The 15,001-nt window shown below is 38.2% G+C and overlaps 2 protein-coding genes across 3 annotated transcripts; both read left to right on the top strand.

Annotated features, from left to right (window-relative positions):
* Positions 1 to 5,333: 5,333 nt before the first annotated feature.
* Positions 5,334 to 7,490, top strand: LOC144709736 (Leucine-rich repeat protein kinase family protein). The gene has a single exon (XM_078583359.1). It carries the CDS (start codon positions 5,450 to 5,452, stop codon positions 7,412 to 7,414), a length of 1,965 nt encoding a protein of 654 aa, XP_078439485.1. The 5' UTR covers positions 5,334 to 5,449; the 3' UTR covers positions 7,415 to 7,490.
* A 1,202-nt stretch (positions 7,491 to 8,692) lies between these two features.
* LOC144709851 (uncharacterized) lies at positions 8,693 to 13,489 on the top strand. Of its 2 annotated transcripts, XM_078583503.1 has the most exons (8): positions 8,704 to 8,813; positions 9,049 to 9,161; positions 9,859 to 9,986; positions 10,669 to 10,757; positions 11,102 to 11,204; positions 11,820 to 12,320; positions 12,625 to 12,962; positions 13,091 to 13,489. In XM_078583503.1, the coding sequence occupies exons 3-8, from the start codon at positions 9,980 to 9,982 to the stop codon at positions 13,244 to 13,246; spliced, it is 1,194 nt and encodes a 397-aa protein (XP_078439629.1). In that variant the 5' UTR covers positions 8,704 to 8,813; positions 9,049 to 9,161; positions 9,859 to 9,979; the 3' UTR covers positions 13,247 to 13,489. The 2 variants fall into 2 exon arrangements, with proteins under 2 accessions (XP_078439628.1, XP_078439629.1); XM_078583502.1 differs by lacking the exon at positions 9,049 to 9,161 and having other exon boundaries at positions 8,693 to 8,813.
* The last annotated feature ends 1,512 nt before the right edge of the window (positions 13,490 to 15,001 follow it).

The following is a 15,001-nucleotide window of genomic DNA, read 5'->3' on the forward strand; positions in this document are numbered from 1 at the left end:
TTCCATGGGTATGTTTTGGTAGAAATATGAGCTTTCCCATCACACCAGATGTTGACTAACAACATGTTTGGCGTTAGTATAGAACTGGTAATTACAATTCTATTTGTCACCCTTGTCTTTGATAATATCTTAAATTTCTAGTGGCATGCTAATTTCATTTTGGATGTCCATCTGTTAATGGGAATTCATATTATCATTGTCTTTGACAAGATCTTAAGTCAGTGACATTATTTTTTTATACCCTTCTAAAATAAATATATCCAATATAATCTGATTCGGCAGGATACTTCAAGGTATCCAAAATGCTTGCTACTATATATTTATACTTTGTGCAAAGTATAAAATTTTAAAATGATAAAAAATACATTCACCTAATTCTGCTGTGAATGATGGCAGATCAGAAAATCAAAAGATTCGTGATGTGGCACTTAGCAGATAATTAGTTAAAATAATTATTTAAGCATACTTATTCTGAGTAGATAACTACAGCATATTTTCAGTTTTCTAACATTCTTAATAGGACAAAAGGACAAGATTTTTCTCATAATTTTCAACTCACAACATAACAATTAAAATTCAGATCTGTAATTTATACACAATACCTAACCTTAACATGCTGTCTTTTAACTTACACTACATAATAGCACAATCAGATATCAGATATATGATGCATAACATAAAAATCCAATTTTGATATTATGATTTATAGCAGATAATTTTGCATCGCAAAATGACATATTAAAATTTTACATTTATTTCGTCAAAATGATGATCAGAAACATCATATTTGACTTCTAATTTTAGATTTACAGAAATTAAAAACCATAATTCTATCTTTAATTTTCATAGTTAAAGATTGATAGAAGTAGAAATAAATATTCCCAATTTTTAGTTTGAAATTTATATTGAGAAAAATATTAAAATATATGTTGAGGTTTTTGTGTTTTAATGTACATTAGAACACAAAAACCTCAACAATCTCCCCCTTTTTTATCTACTACAAAATTACTAATATCATGACTTTATTGAAAAATATTTTTCTTAAATAAGACGATCTCCCCTTAGTTAGGATGCTCCTTGCTCCCCCTATCATGATCATGATATTTTCTCCCCCTTTTTGTATTCATCAAACAAGGGTATATAGGTGCAACACATGCAATCATGAGCATAAACATGTATGAATGACACCTCACCACGGTAGAAAATATCATGATCATGATAGGGGGAGCAAGGAGCATCCTAACTAAGGGGAGATCGTCTTATTTAAGAAAAATATTTTTCAATAAAGTCATGATATTAGTAATTTTGTAGTACATCAAAAAGGGGGAGATTGTTGAGGTTTTTGTGTTTTAATTTACATTAAATTAAAATAGTAATCATGACTTTATAAATTAATAAGTTCCTTGAAGTTAAAGGTTTTTGAATGCTTTAAAAAAAAAATATATATATATTAAGAGCTATTAATATAATTGTTAAAGAAATTGTTAAAATCTTCTGTATAATTAAAAATGCTTTTTAAATATTCTGAAAATGTTTTTAAAATGTTTTAAATAATATAAAGGGTGTTTTAGGTTTTAAAGTGTCTTTAAAATATTGATTTATATTTTAAAATGTCAAAAATAATAATAAAGAAATTAAAATAATTTTTATTGAATGAGAAATGGTTTTTTAATCACTTTTTTGGATTTGTTTTGGGTTATAAAGGACCCAATAAGGCCTAAATGAGTGGAGCCCATTAGCCTTAGTGGCGGACCCGATGGGAGGACTTAACCAGTTAAGTCCGCGGTCGGGTCCGCAGCAGAAAGTTTAAATAAAGAAAAAAAAATGGGGCAGGGATTCGAACCCGCCCTGGCAACTTGGCGCTTGACCAGTGCGCCACGTATGCACTTTAATATAGAAATAAAATTTCTATATTTAACTCATATCATACCCGATAAATCGAATTAGGAAATTCGATTTATTCCAAAGGTCGGGTCCGACGGTTGACTTTCTAAAATCATATTTTTTCTGACTTTTGGAATTCCTATATTAAACCCAACTACTTTAATTAGCACTAATTACTATAATTAATTTTTTAATTAAGGAAACTTTCTATAAAACTTTGAAAGATCATAAAAAATTAATTACAGCTCCTTTTGAGCTCGAATTTTTTTTAAAATTCTCAGAAAATTATAATCTACCCTTATAGCCCTATAAATACCCCTTCAGAGCAAGGGTTGAGGCATCCACTTTGAAAACCATCTCTCTTGAGCTCCTCTTTGAAGAAGAAAGTGCTCCCTCTTGTGAAGTTCTTCCCCTGCAATCAGTGTGCTTGTTCTTCTCGACTCTCAAGGGAAGTTTTTCATTTTCATCATTCATTCATTTACTGAATAGGGTGATAGTTTCCTCCACAATCATTGAGTTAGTGGTGATTTTTATGAGATTTTGTGAAGGATAGTGAAGAGATTGATATTATTTTTGATAGTGATTAAGAGGAATTGATTTGTTGATCTTGAAAGTACTTATGAGACAGGTTTTCAGCATTGATCTTGATATCACATTTGAATCTTAGTGTGTTTGATCATTCATACATCATTGAGAGCGGTGATTGACCTTTGATCAATCACGCGGAGCGGTATATCGTTTCTTCCACTAATCTGAACAGGTGTTGAAGATCGAGAAGGCAGGGAGGTGACGTTGGTGGCACCAAGGATGTGACGGTGATGAGGGAAGTGGACGTACGAGGAAGAGCTCGTGACGGTCTACCCGAAGTCGATTCGGGGTTGAAGCTCGTGCACCCAAGGACGTGACGTACCATTGGAAGACTCCTCTGTAGAGGCAACTCGGTGAGTTGGGTTAGGGTGCCTTACAAGGGAGGATCCTTAGTAAGGTTATCCTGAGTCCTAATTTGGACTCGAAGGGGGGGGGCCTTGGATTGACTCGATCACTAGCGGATCGAGGAACCAAGTAAATCTTGTGTTCGAGAGAAAGAAGGTGAGTGACAATCCAAGGAATCTTAAAAGTAATTTAGGCAAATTAAAAGTAGATAAGCTAATTCACCCCCCCTCTTAGCTTCCAACAATATACTTATACTTTGCATTCATATTTACAGATAGAGAAACATGCATTTTTTGCCGACAAACCAGAGCATTAAAAATTCTCACTGCTTGTGTTTCCTTATAGAATACACAATTATGCATATTCGTTTTACCATTTCAGGGAATAAAGATCGAAATAAGTAAAAATTTTACTCAAATATTGTAAAAAACTTTTATGTAAGGATTTTATTGGTCACAGTAGAAAAAGTGAAACATATTTCATGTTCATATTTTTTCTGAAATAGATCTGGTTAATGTCATTATTATTTTTTTAACAAAATTCAAATAATGTAATTTCGTTTCTATAACTTTTTCTGGTTTCGTGTTTATGATCGAGACTGATTAAAAATATTATAAAAACAGATGTTGTGGGTTTTATCGTTTTCACCAAAAGGGATAGACCATAAAAGTTTATGTTTGTCTTTTAAGTTTAAATAATAATTACATAATTTTGTTTTTTTAATCCGACTAGTAATAGCATATTTGTTTCAACTGACAGAAATAGATAAAATCTTATGTAGATTCCCAACAGATAAATCAAAGAAATGCTAGTTTTATTGTTTTTTCCTAGGATATCAGCATTGTTGTCTCCCTTCAAGTGATGTTGTTTTGGTGCAGGGTTTTAATTCTTTATCATATTTTCCAGTAACAGGTGCATATCACCTAGAGTTTTTTATGGCTGTGCAGTTCTCAGAAGACGATATATTTATGACATTCCATAGGTTGCACAGCTCATCCCACCACCAGGAGGAAAACAATATTTACCCTTTTAAAAGATATATAAATTGTTAATTAAACCCGTCAACAATAATAGTTTTCTTCTTCCTTTTCATCTATTCTTTTTGTCAACTGTCAGAGTAGGGGTCTACACTCATCAGTATTAATTTCAGCCTTATTGAACCTTGATGGAGACTTGTTGGGGGTAGATGATGACATTGACCCTATGCGTCCTTCATCGACTTAGTAAAAGTCTAGTTAAATTTTTTCCAATCCAGCCAGTGTTAATTTTTTCAACAACGTCAACTTCCATAGTTGACAGTGACATCTGACCTTGACGTTGATGACTTTATATTAGAGGGATAGTTGGCAATGAAGATATAATTGGAAATTTGTTAACTACTCATCAAGAGAGGACAAACCCTAGTAAGAACATAGCTCATACATGCTCAGTTTAATTATGCTCACACTCGTCATAACATTCACTCGATCACAGAATATCAGTTCCAACTTCCATATTTAACGTCTGGGTATTATAAATATCATCATTAAATAATTTTCATCCTGAACTGGGTCAAAATTCTCCCCCTTTTTCTTGTATCATTCTCCCTACGTGTTAGGGATTTGTTTATTATTATAATTTTATAATCCTTCCTGATTATATGATATAAACTTTCATTATAATCTTCACCCCTTCTTCTTATACATCTAAGAACCTCCCCACTTCTCAATTTAGAAATATCATCCCTGGTCTCAATGGCAAATTTTAAATAACTAATACTATCTTCCAAACGTTAACATATAGGGTTAATTTCGGGTTGGAGTCTACCTGAAACATGGCTTTTAGAACAGTGTCATGAAATTTACATTTTTTTTTTCTGAAATCGATGTTTTTACGCGAGTCTTATCTCATCCTCTTCGTATTATTGTTCAATTATCATGACACCCACATCATACATTACCATGTGTGAGATTGTTTCTGTTTCATACTTCCAATTTTCCCTCATATTCTTATCAATTCACAGTAAAAAAACATTAGCATACTTGCATGATTTGAAGAAGGTTTTAGAGAACCATGACAAATAAAAACATTCATGGATGAAATTACTAAAAATATTTTTTCTATTGTCAAATAATATATTTGCGTTAGCATATATATCTCATCCCTTCCCAAACTTCAAATTCCTCTTAAAGTTATCAAGAACACCATAATAAGCACCAATATATGCCAAGCTTTCTGCAAAAAACAGCCATCATACATCATACATAATTTCATTGGATAAAAGACACGTCTATCTATTATCACCCACTGATTAAAAAAAAGGGTATACTTCTGGCGGAGACACATGATCAAAAAAACATAGAACCCTTTGTAGAACCAGAAGATTTATCCCATCATTCCTTTCTCTCTCTACTGTCTCTCTCTTATTCTCTTTCTCTCTCTAGGCAACCTCAGGCCTAGTCTCCTACACTCTGACATGCCCCTTGCGTCTACAGAGCCTCCCTTCTCCAAGAGAGGAGCACAAGCTCAAGAGAGAGAGAGAGAGAGAGAGAGAGAGAGAGAGAGAGAGAGAGAGAGAGAGAGAGAGAGAGAGAGAGAGAGAGAGAGAGAGAGAAAGCTCAGGCCTTTGCCCTAAGCTCGCCTCCTCCCTTCAATGGCGGCCATCTGGGTTCTTCTGGGTTTGAGCTTCTCTCTCTTAACCCACCTCTACCATGTCTCCGGGCTCAACCCAGAAGGCCAAGCCCTGCTCCGTTTCCGAAGCTCCTTCTCCCCAGAAGGGATTCCAGCCATGGCGAACTGGGTCTCCTCCGACCCATCTCCCTGTTCCTGGACAGGAGTCACCTGCAAGAACCAGTCCGTCATCGCCATTAATCTCCCCAAATCCGAGCTCAGCGGCCCTCTCGACCCTTCTCTGAGCTCCCTCTCCTCTCTCCGCCATGTCAATCTCCGAGGCAACGATCTACAAGGCCCTCTCCCAGCCATCGTCTTCCCCGCCGAGCTCCAAAGCCTTGTCCTTAGCTCCAATTCCCTCTCCGGGCCTCTACACATCTCTCTGTTGAGCCTCCGCCGCTTGAAAATCCTCGATCTCGCCGGAAATCGCTTCTCCGGCGGCCTCCCCGCCGGGTTCGCCTCCGCATTCCCCCAATTGGAGCTTCTGAACCTCTCCTTCAATGGGTTCTCCGGCGAGCTCCCCGGGGACTTGCCGGAGCTCGGCCGGCTTCGCGGCGTGCTCGATCTCTCCCACAATTCCTTCTCCGGCGAGCTCCCGGCGAGCCTTGGGGACCTGCCCGAGTCGGTCTTCATCGACCTCAGCTTCAACAATCTCTCCGGCGCCGTGCCTGGCTCGCTCGCCGGCCGCGGCGCCGCCCTCGTCGGCAACCCCGGCCTCGTCGCCGCCCTCGTCGGCAACCCAGGCCTCGCCGCCGCCCCCAATTCTCGCCGGAGAGGCCTCGCCGGTGGCGAGATCGCCGCAATTGTCGCCGGGGACGTCGCCGCCGTGGCCCTGATGGGCGTCGTCTTCGTCCTCTGCTACCGCCGCACTGTCGCCGGGGCCGCCGCCCCCCCCCCCGCGGCCCCCGGCGATGAGAGGCGGCGGCCGGGGCGGCCGGGCCTCGAGTTCCTCGGCGGCGCCGGGGAATTCGACCTCGAGGGCCTGCTCAAGTCGCCGGCTTTGGTGCTGGGGAAGAGCCAGCTGGGGATCCTGTACAAGGTGGTGTTCGACAGCGGGCTGACCGTGGCGGTGCGGCGGCTCGGCGAGGGCGGGTCGCAGCGATACGGGGAATTCAAGGCCGAGGTGGCGGCCATAGCCGAGCTTCGCCACCCCAATTTGGTCCCCATCAGAGCTTACTTCTGGTCCCCGGAGGAGAAGCTGCTCGTCTACGACTACTTCCCCGGCGGCAGCCTCGCCGACGCCGTGCACGGCGGCCGCCGCCTCCGGTGGAAGACCCGGCTCAGAATTCTCCGAGGGGTCGCCACGGGGCTCACCTTCCTGCATGAATGCAGTCCCCGAAGATACGTCCACGGCGATCTCAAGCCCAGTAACGTCCTCCTGGGGGCCGAATTCGAGCCCCAGATCGCCGACTTCGGACTCCGCCGCCTCGTCGACATCTCCTCGCCGGCCCCGGTGCATGACAAGCCGCCGCCGGCGAGGAATCAGCATTACCCGGCAGCGGGGGAGAGGCTGCCTTTGATGAGGAATTGCCATTATCTGGCAGCCGAGGCGTTGCCGTTGCCGTCGTTGCCGTCGTCACCGCCATTGCCGTCGCCGACCGACGGGCATTATCGTGCGCCGGAGGGCGGCGGCCCGGCGCAGAAGTGGGACGTGTACTCATTCGGAGTTATAGTGCTGGAGATGATCACTGGAAGGTCGCCGGAGACGACCTTGGCGGCCGCCGGCGTCGGGCTCGTCCGGTGGGTGCAGCTCTGCATCGAGGAGGAGAGGCCGCTCGGCGAGCTCCTCGACCCGGAGCTTCTCGCCGAGGAGGTCGAGGACGAGGAGGAGGAGAAGGAAGAAGAAGAGATCGTGGGAGCTCTGAAGATGGCCCTTTCCTGTGTTCACAGCCGGCCAGAGAGGAGACCCTCCATGCGGCAGGTTGTTGACTGTCTTGACCGGCTCTGACCTTTGACTGTCAGCGTTGACTTTCTCTCTCTGGAATCTTGGTCCATTGAGGAGATGACGATTATCATTTCACGGATGACGATGACGATAAGTCAAACTGGGTGGATGACGATGACGGTAAGATGGATGACGACGACGATAATAGAAATAAAGACTTTAAATAGTATTTGTCGTTTTCCCGTGAGAGTACGACGAACAGTATTTATAATTTATAAAGAAGTACGCTTTATATTTTCAAAAATGAAAAAGGCGGGAATAACGTTTGCTTTATTTTTAAATGATCGAGAGGCAAGGATAAATTATCATAATTATATTTCATCACCATTTCAAGCATAATCTTTATTGCGTGGACTTGTTGGCAAGATGCTCATTTTCTGTCGTTTAGAGGGATGTTGAGTTTTTTATTAACAGAACACCTGAAGATAGTTTCAACTTTCAAACATAATTTTAACATGGAACTTAATTAAACTTGAATGAAATGTAAATATTTATTTCTTGTTGGTGGATTCTATCAAGTGAAGAACTGAGTTCAGGGTTGTTTATGAGTTAAGGCTGGTGATTGACGCCAATACATTTTTATCTTTACTTGAATGCCTTGTTTTTTCATTAATTTTAATGTAACTTGACTATTATTGTTTCTTGTTAATCCAATAGTCATTTTTCTCAAGGAACTGTTTTTATCAGTTTTTTTCCCCAAAGTTCTCTTGCAGAAAATATCTTTTCATCATTTTTCCTTCTGCTAATACAAATCTGGTATAAGAATATTCAGATTTTAAGTTTTTCTTATTATTTAAATGAGTTGATACATAAAACAAATAACTCAGCAAAATTCATAGTAAGGGAAAAAAAAACTGATGTGTTAAATAAAATCTCTATCATCCTAATGCTTGAATCAGAGTCCCGCGTTCGTCCCGAAAATTTCTATCCTAATGTTATAATAAGAAATTTCTTAAATAATTTCTTAACCATAAATATGATATTTTCTGGTGTTATCCAAATCCAAATTTACTTCGGCTTAAAATTACAAACAGTCTCACAACACATCTAATTTTGAAAATAGACGAGCTGTCTTGTAAATATAAAAAAGGGAGGGGCTTTTGTCAAAAAAGAGGAAATTATATTTAAATCTTACTGGAGGTTGAGTCAGCAGCCGAACGCCACGTGGACAAAAGTGAGAGGTCGATACCGGAGTCGAGTGGGGAGATCGGACCCGTCCATCTCGATGGTCCCCATAACGGCCGCATCCACACCGTTGATTAGGCTGTTATAAAGCACACGTGGTCCCGTCTTTTTCTCTAACGAACAGAAGGAAGGACATTGAATACGAAGAGGCCGAAGAAAGGATTTGGGATTTGGGAAGATACAGAATATGAGATTATAGGTTCTGATTCTTGCAAAGGTATTCTTTGATTTCACGTTCTTCGTTATTTTCTTGGATCTTTTGGTAGTTTTTTGAAAAATTTCCGGTCTTAATTGTACGTCTGGATCGTGGATTAAGGTTGTTCATGGCTGAATCTTTTGGAATTTTCATTTTTGAACCTCTCTCCCTTTTATTCTGAGTATGATAATTTGAAATAGACTAGGAATTTAATTTCGCGATGTGTTTCCGATGTTTGAGTTGTTGTTGATGGTAGTGGCGTGTGGAGGGACGGAACGCGATGAATGTGAGAGTCTGCATGATGAACTGCGTGTAGTGGCATTTATCACGGATGTTTATTTGAAGAAATATTCGGTGGCTGTTGTCAAGGTCGAAATTCATCCACTTTTTGAATTTTGATGCGAGGACCGCCCGCCGTTTTCTATTTTGAGTATGATACATATTTATTTCTGGATTATCGTAGATACGGAATATAAGCTCCCGAAATATTTCTCGATGGGACTTCTAGTCATTTCTGTTAATAGTGGCGTTTCGAGCGGCGGAAGGCGATGAGTATCGTCCCATGTATGAGGCCCTGAATTAAAAAGAATATACCAACGATATTCGTTTCGAAAAAAAATCGATGATCACATTGTTATGGGCGAAATTTACCCGCTTCTCCGCAGAAGAATTTGGTTATCTGAGTAGAAAAACGCGCATCTTGTGTTGTTTTTAATTTTAATGCTTATCGTAAAAAATTTCACAATAATTCGTCGTGATACTAGTTTAAATCTGAAAGAAAAAATAAACTTCTGACACCTTCAATTCTCCTGGATATACGTGCATTTATTTTAATACGGGTATTTTAAACCTGGAAAGTTTAATTTCACAATTACGTTTTATCTCTTCACTGTCCGTTCTATTTTGGATTTGGATATGCGTCTGTGGTGTCAAACTAATGATAGTTCCAATTATTTGAAAACTTTCTGTAGGAAAAAATATAACCTTTTTACAGCAGTACATTGTCCAATCTCCTTTTCGATCTGTTCTAATTTTCTCTTAAACTTTTTCTGCTGCCTATAAGCAGTTAGAGTGTCCATCGAAGACTAGACACGCCAAACGATGAAAACAGACACAGGGAAAGAATTCCGCTCGTGAATCAAGTTTTCCCGAACGAATTTCATGTTTGTGGGGTAGAAGCATCACATATGGCGGGTAATTTTTCTATGAACAGAGCCGTCTAAGTGGATTACGACATTAATTCTGGCATTAAAATTGAGATATTGGAGTTCTGAAGTCTCCATTTGTTTGGCTTTAAACCATCTTTATCTTTCGACTTATTATTATTTAATTCTGATTTTCCCTTTTAACTGTCATTTACAATCTGGGATGTTTGCGCGTAGCCCTTTAGGTGGATTATGACGTCAATTCTGGCACTAAAATTGGGAGTTAAAGTTCTTAGACTCTACCACTTGGCTTGAAGCCACCTTTAAAGTTAGAATTCTTTATTTTTAATGAAGATTTTCCCGTTAACTGTCATTAACATTTTCGGAAGTTTGTGCATAGCCCTCTAGGCGGATTATGTCTTTTATTTCTGGCATTAGAATTTAGATTTCTATGTTCTCATGTCTTTTCCTATTTTTGTTTTAAACAATCTTTATCGTTCGATCTTTTTTAAAATTAAGCTTTTCCTTTTTAATTGTCATTAATAATCTCAAATGCTGGTGAATAGCCCTCTAGGTGGGTTATGACTTAAAACTCTGGCATTATAATTGAGATTTTCAAGTGCTCAAGTTTCTAGCTAGCTTGAAACAAGCTCTATAGCTCAAATTCTCTCTTTTTTTTAATTACGATTTTCCTCTTTCAATTTTACTAAGAAACTGGGAAATTCTTGCAGCGTGTCCCACCTTCGACATTTCTAACAACTTCATTTCTCCTTCGAATGTTGTCTCAAAGGAGACTTGGCTCTGTCAGCAATTTGATCAGGTGAATTTGCCTCCAGTTATACAGTGTTCTGTGCCTACTGATGGAAAGTAGATGTCTCACTTAAGATTAATTTTTACTTTAATCATGGTTAGTTCTTTTGCTTTTTCTCCTATTCAAACTTCCCAATGAATCATTGTGAAGATATTTTCTAGAGATTATAGATAGCATAATCTATCATAAAATGTACGCGCAACTTGTGCTTAATGATACGTGATGAAGTGTTTCATAATTCTCTAGTTTGAAGTTATTTTTAAATTTAATAATTTTTATTTCGTTTTCTCTCATTATTTATGCATTTTTTATTATTTAAACCTTGTTTAACAATGCATATTTTTATTCTGCAGGGCCCAATGTTGACTACTGACTCTGAATTTGATCAATCGATATTTTCTACTCATTTGGAAAATCGTGAAGCTCAAGATTCGTTTTGCAACCACATGATTGAAGGTAGGAATTTTATCATGAGAGTCAACCTTTTTGGTTCCTCAACGTCATGTTTGTGCTTTTGATAAGGCTAAAAAAAAAATACTTATTCTAAAAATATTAATTCCACATTTCTGTTACTAAAATTAATAAAATATAAGAAAATTGAAACCTTTTGGGATGTCTGTTATTTTAAATATGACGGATAACGTACGGTGGGTTCATGAAAGATGAAAAACGAGGAAGCAAAAGAATTGGACTTCATGAATACTCGAGTAATTATTTGTATATTTTCATCTTTCAAAAAAAAATTCTTTGTCTTCATTGTTTCAAGAAAGCCTTTCCGAGGTATAGAGGCCGTCAGATTGCAGATTTCCACTTTCAAATTTATTCATGGATCCTTTTTTGACAATTCTATTCGGCTTTCTCTAAGTGATATTCCTATTATTTCTTTCAATTCCAGCCGTCTAATCAACCAAGAAACTTTTCCTTGGATAATTGACTATGAAAAGGGAAGATACCTCCTAGTATTTTACTTGGTCTCTGACATTGGGATGTAGGGATATCTTTTGTTGAATAAAGTTGTCTTTAGATAGTACATATTTCTAAACGGTCATTACTCGTTTTTGGGTTTTCCAGGGACTGATTTGCCATACTTGGTTCTTGCTGCCAGTGATGACGACTGTCAAATGTTGATCGACTATAACCGCCCGTGCGATAATTCTGATAACTGCGTTCATTCGTCATTATCTTGGATAACTCAACGATCTGAATCATTAGATGGTCATTTCTATGATTGTGGCTCAATCACCCATGGTATGATGTTGGATGTGCCTGAGAGATACATAATGCTACCATTTGTCGAGAGAAGCTGGGAAGGAAATGGTATTGTTGATGAAGATTTATCGGGCGAAGGCACACCCCATTCGATTGACAACAGTTTTTATCGATCAGACATCATGATGAATTCCTCTGATGAGAATTCCTCCCAATCTCTGCCCTCTGAAGATTTCGCTTTCGATCCTCAGTGGTTCGTCAACAGCATCCCAGATGTATCAGAACTATTTTCCACTTGGCCAAATTTTTTGCCAAGAGAAATGCAGAAAATAAAAAATGTCACGCTGGTGCTTGATTTGGACGGTAAGCAACTAGCCAGAAGCATTTTTTTAGCCCTTTCATTATGAAATTTATTTTTTAAAAAAAACACATCAAGGACCCAGTATCTACATGCATATTCTCTCCATAAACAATAACACTGGCCCTTCTTTTTATGTATTTCTTTGCCTCATGAGTTTCAATTTTTTAATCCCATATTCTCTTTTTTCATTTAATAATTCGTTTATAATATGAATTCACACTGATTCTCTTTCCTTAAATATTGAAAATTATCCAATTCCATGTTCTTGCTGGAGCTTTGATTTTGGTTGTGTGAATTTCTGTGCAGAAACACTCATCCATTCCTCGTTGGAGCCCTGTAATGACGCGGACTTTACGTTTACAGTGTTTTTGAACTCCAAAGATCACACAGTATACGTCAGAAAGCGGCCGCATCTCCACGAATTCCTTCAGAGGGTTTCACACTTGTTTCAAATTGTCATTTTCACGGCGAGCCAAAGCATCTATGCAGAGAAACTTCTAGATATACTCGATCCCGATCAAACTATCTTCTCTCGACGCATGTATCGCGAATCATGCGTCTTCTCTGATGGTAGTTACACAAAAGATCTGTCCATTCTTGGTGTTGACCTCGCAAAAGTTATTATTGTCGACAATTCTCCCCAGGTAATGCCCCATCTTGTTTACTCGGAATTCAGTTTTAATCATTTTCTTTAACTTTGTTCCACTTTTAAAAAATTATATTCCTCTCTTCTCTTTCTGAAAACAATTGATTTTTTTTTTAATAATCTCAGGTGTTCAGGCTTCAAGTGAATAATGGAATCCCAATAAAGAGCTGGTTTGATGATCCATCAGACTGCGCATTACTTAATTTGCTCCCATTCTTGGAGACATTGGTCGATGTCGACGATGTCCGGCCCGTCATCTCGAAGAGATTCAAGAAAGAATAAGAGTTTTGTCGAGTCCGCTTTCTCAGGTTCTTACTGACTCATCTTTAATGTTACTAACTGTATAGAGTGAATTACTGAGTTATGGCAGCTTAAGCGTAGGTCATTCATTTCCATTTTAAATATAATTTTAGACGTGTCACTGTAATTTTGGTTGCTAAATTGGATTTCCCATAGTGGTATACAGTTGAATTTACTGTGATAAAATTTATGCATCCGAATGCTAAGATGAAGTGTTACGATGTGTATTAAGTTGTCCTTATTGACCGCTCTCTTGTTTGCATTTTTTTTACGATTGTTGCATTTGATGAATGATTTGTTAGATATCTTTTCTTGGTCTGTATGTTCATACCAAGAGGTCTTTGAATTATGTAATTCACTTTAAATGTTTCAAGGTTTTTTTCTACCTTTCTCAGTATGTGATGCATTTTTATTGAATTTAAAACCCTCTGGGATGTGAAATCATGCATATTACAAATGCATGTTTTCATCTAAGAGAACACCATGCTCGTGATTATCCGTGATATTTTTTGCACAACTGTTTAATTTTTTTTAGAGATAATTGATATTTAGGTTGGTGGACAGTGTTTTTCATGAAAATATTGATTGCAGATGTAGCGAAAATTTTATGATACGCATAATAATCTTTCATCTCTTTTGTCGAACTTTTGATCCATCTGTAAAAACAATGATTAATATTTTAGATGTAAGTTAGTACTGATTATCCTAAAAAAATTAGACACTTTCATTTTAGATGTAAGTTATTCCATTTTAGTAGACGAAAGCTTAATCCTACCAGTTTCATAGTTCATTAGCTTATAATTGATTGGAATTCATTTTATAGAAAAAAATTAGGAACTTCGTATATTACTGTAATACATACAGATATTTAATAAATTTAACATTGGATATAACTGTAAGTTTTTATATTGATTGAGGAAAATTAGAGTTAGCCCTGTATGCTTCAATTTAAAAATCAACAAAGGAATTTACGACATTTGCGGATACATTCCATTATGGGCTGGACCTGTGCTTTGGGATTGGGCCCTTGTTGGGCCTTCCTCCTTACATAAACCTGCTGTCGTATCATACCACATTCTCGTAAGTATATTCACATAGGTCCCTACTTTTCTTATAGTTTGGATGAAACATAGAACTTTGATTAATTTTTGAAATGTTTTCCCAAATCTTCTGGAATATCTTAGTTTCCTTTTTATGAGCGTTGTGTGGTCATAGTCTTAATTAGAATAGCTGGTAGGGACTGGGGATTCAATTTTATCGATGGAATCTTTGACTAGATCGAGCATTCAACTGATGAAATCCAAACTTTGGTCATTTGACTCAATCTAACCCATTGGATCAGATAGTATTAAATGATCTGGTCCAATGTTTGGATCAATAGATTGAACCAATTCAATGCAAACTATATGGTTCATTTCGGATCAATTTGTTTGAGTTAATTGAAAAACAAGTATGAAAAATAAAGGAAATGAGAGAGAGAGAGTCAGAGAGAGAATGAATGAAAGAGAGAGAGAAAGAGAATGGATGAAAGAGATAGAGAATGAATGAAAGAAAAAAGGAGAGAGAGAGAGCGAGAAAGAATGAATGAAAGAAAAAAGGAGAGAGAGAGAGGGAGAAAGATTGAATGAAAGAAAAAAGGAGACAGAGAGAATGAATTAAAGAAAAAGAGAAAGAGAGAATGAATCAAAGAAAAAGAGAGAAGGAGAGAAAATGATTGAAAGAAAAAGAGAGAGGGAG

This window comes from Wolffia australiana, chromosome 11 (genome assembly GCF_029677425.1).
Source record: "Wolffia australiana isolate 7733 chromosome 11, ASM2967742v1".
Classification (NCBI taxonomy): Eukaryota; Viridiplantae; Streptophyta; class Magnoliopsida; order Alismatales; family Araceae; genus Wolffia; species Wolffia australiana.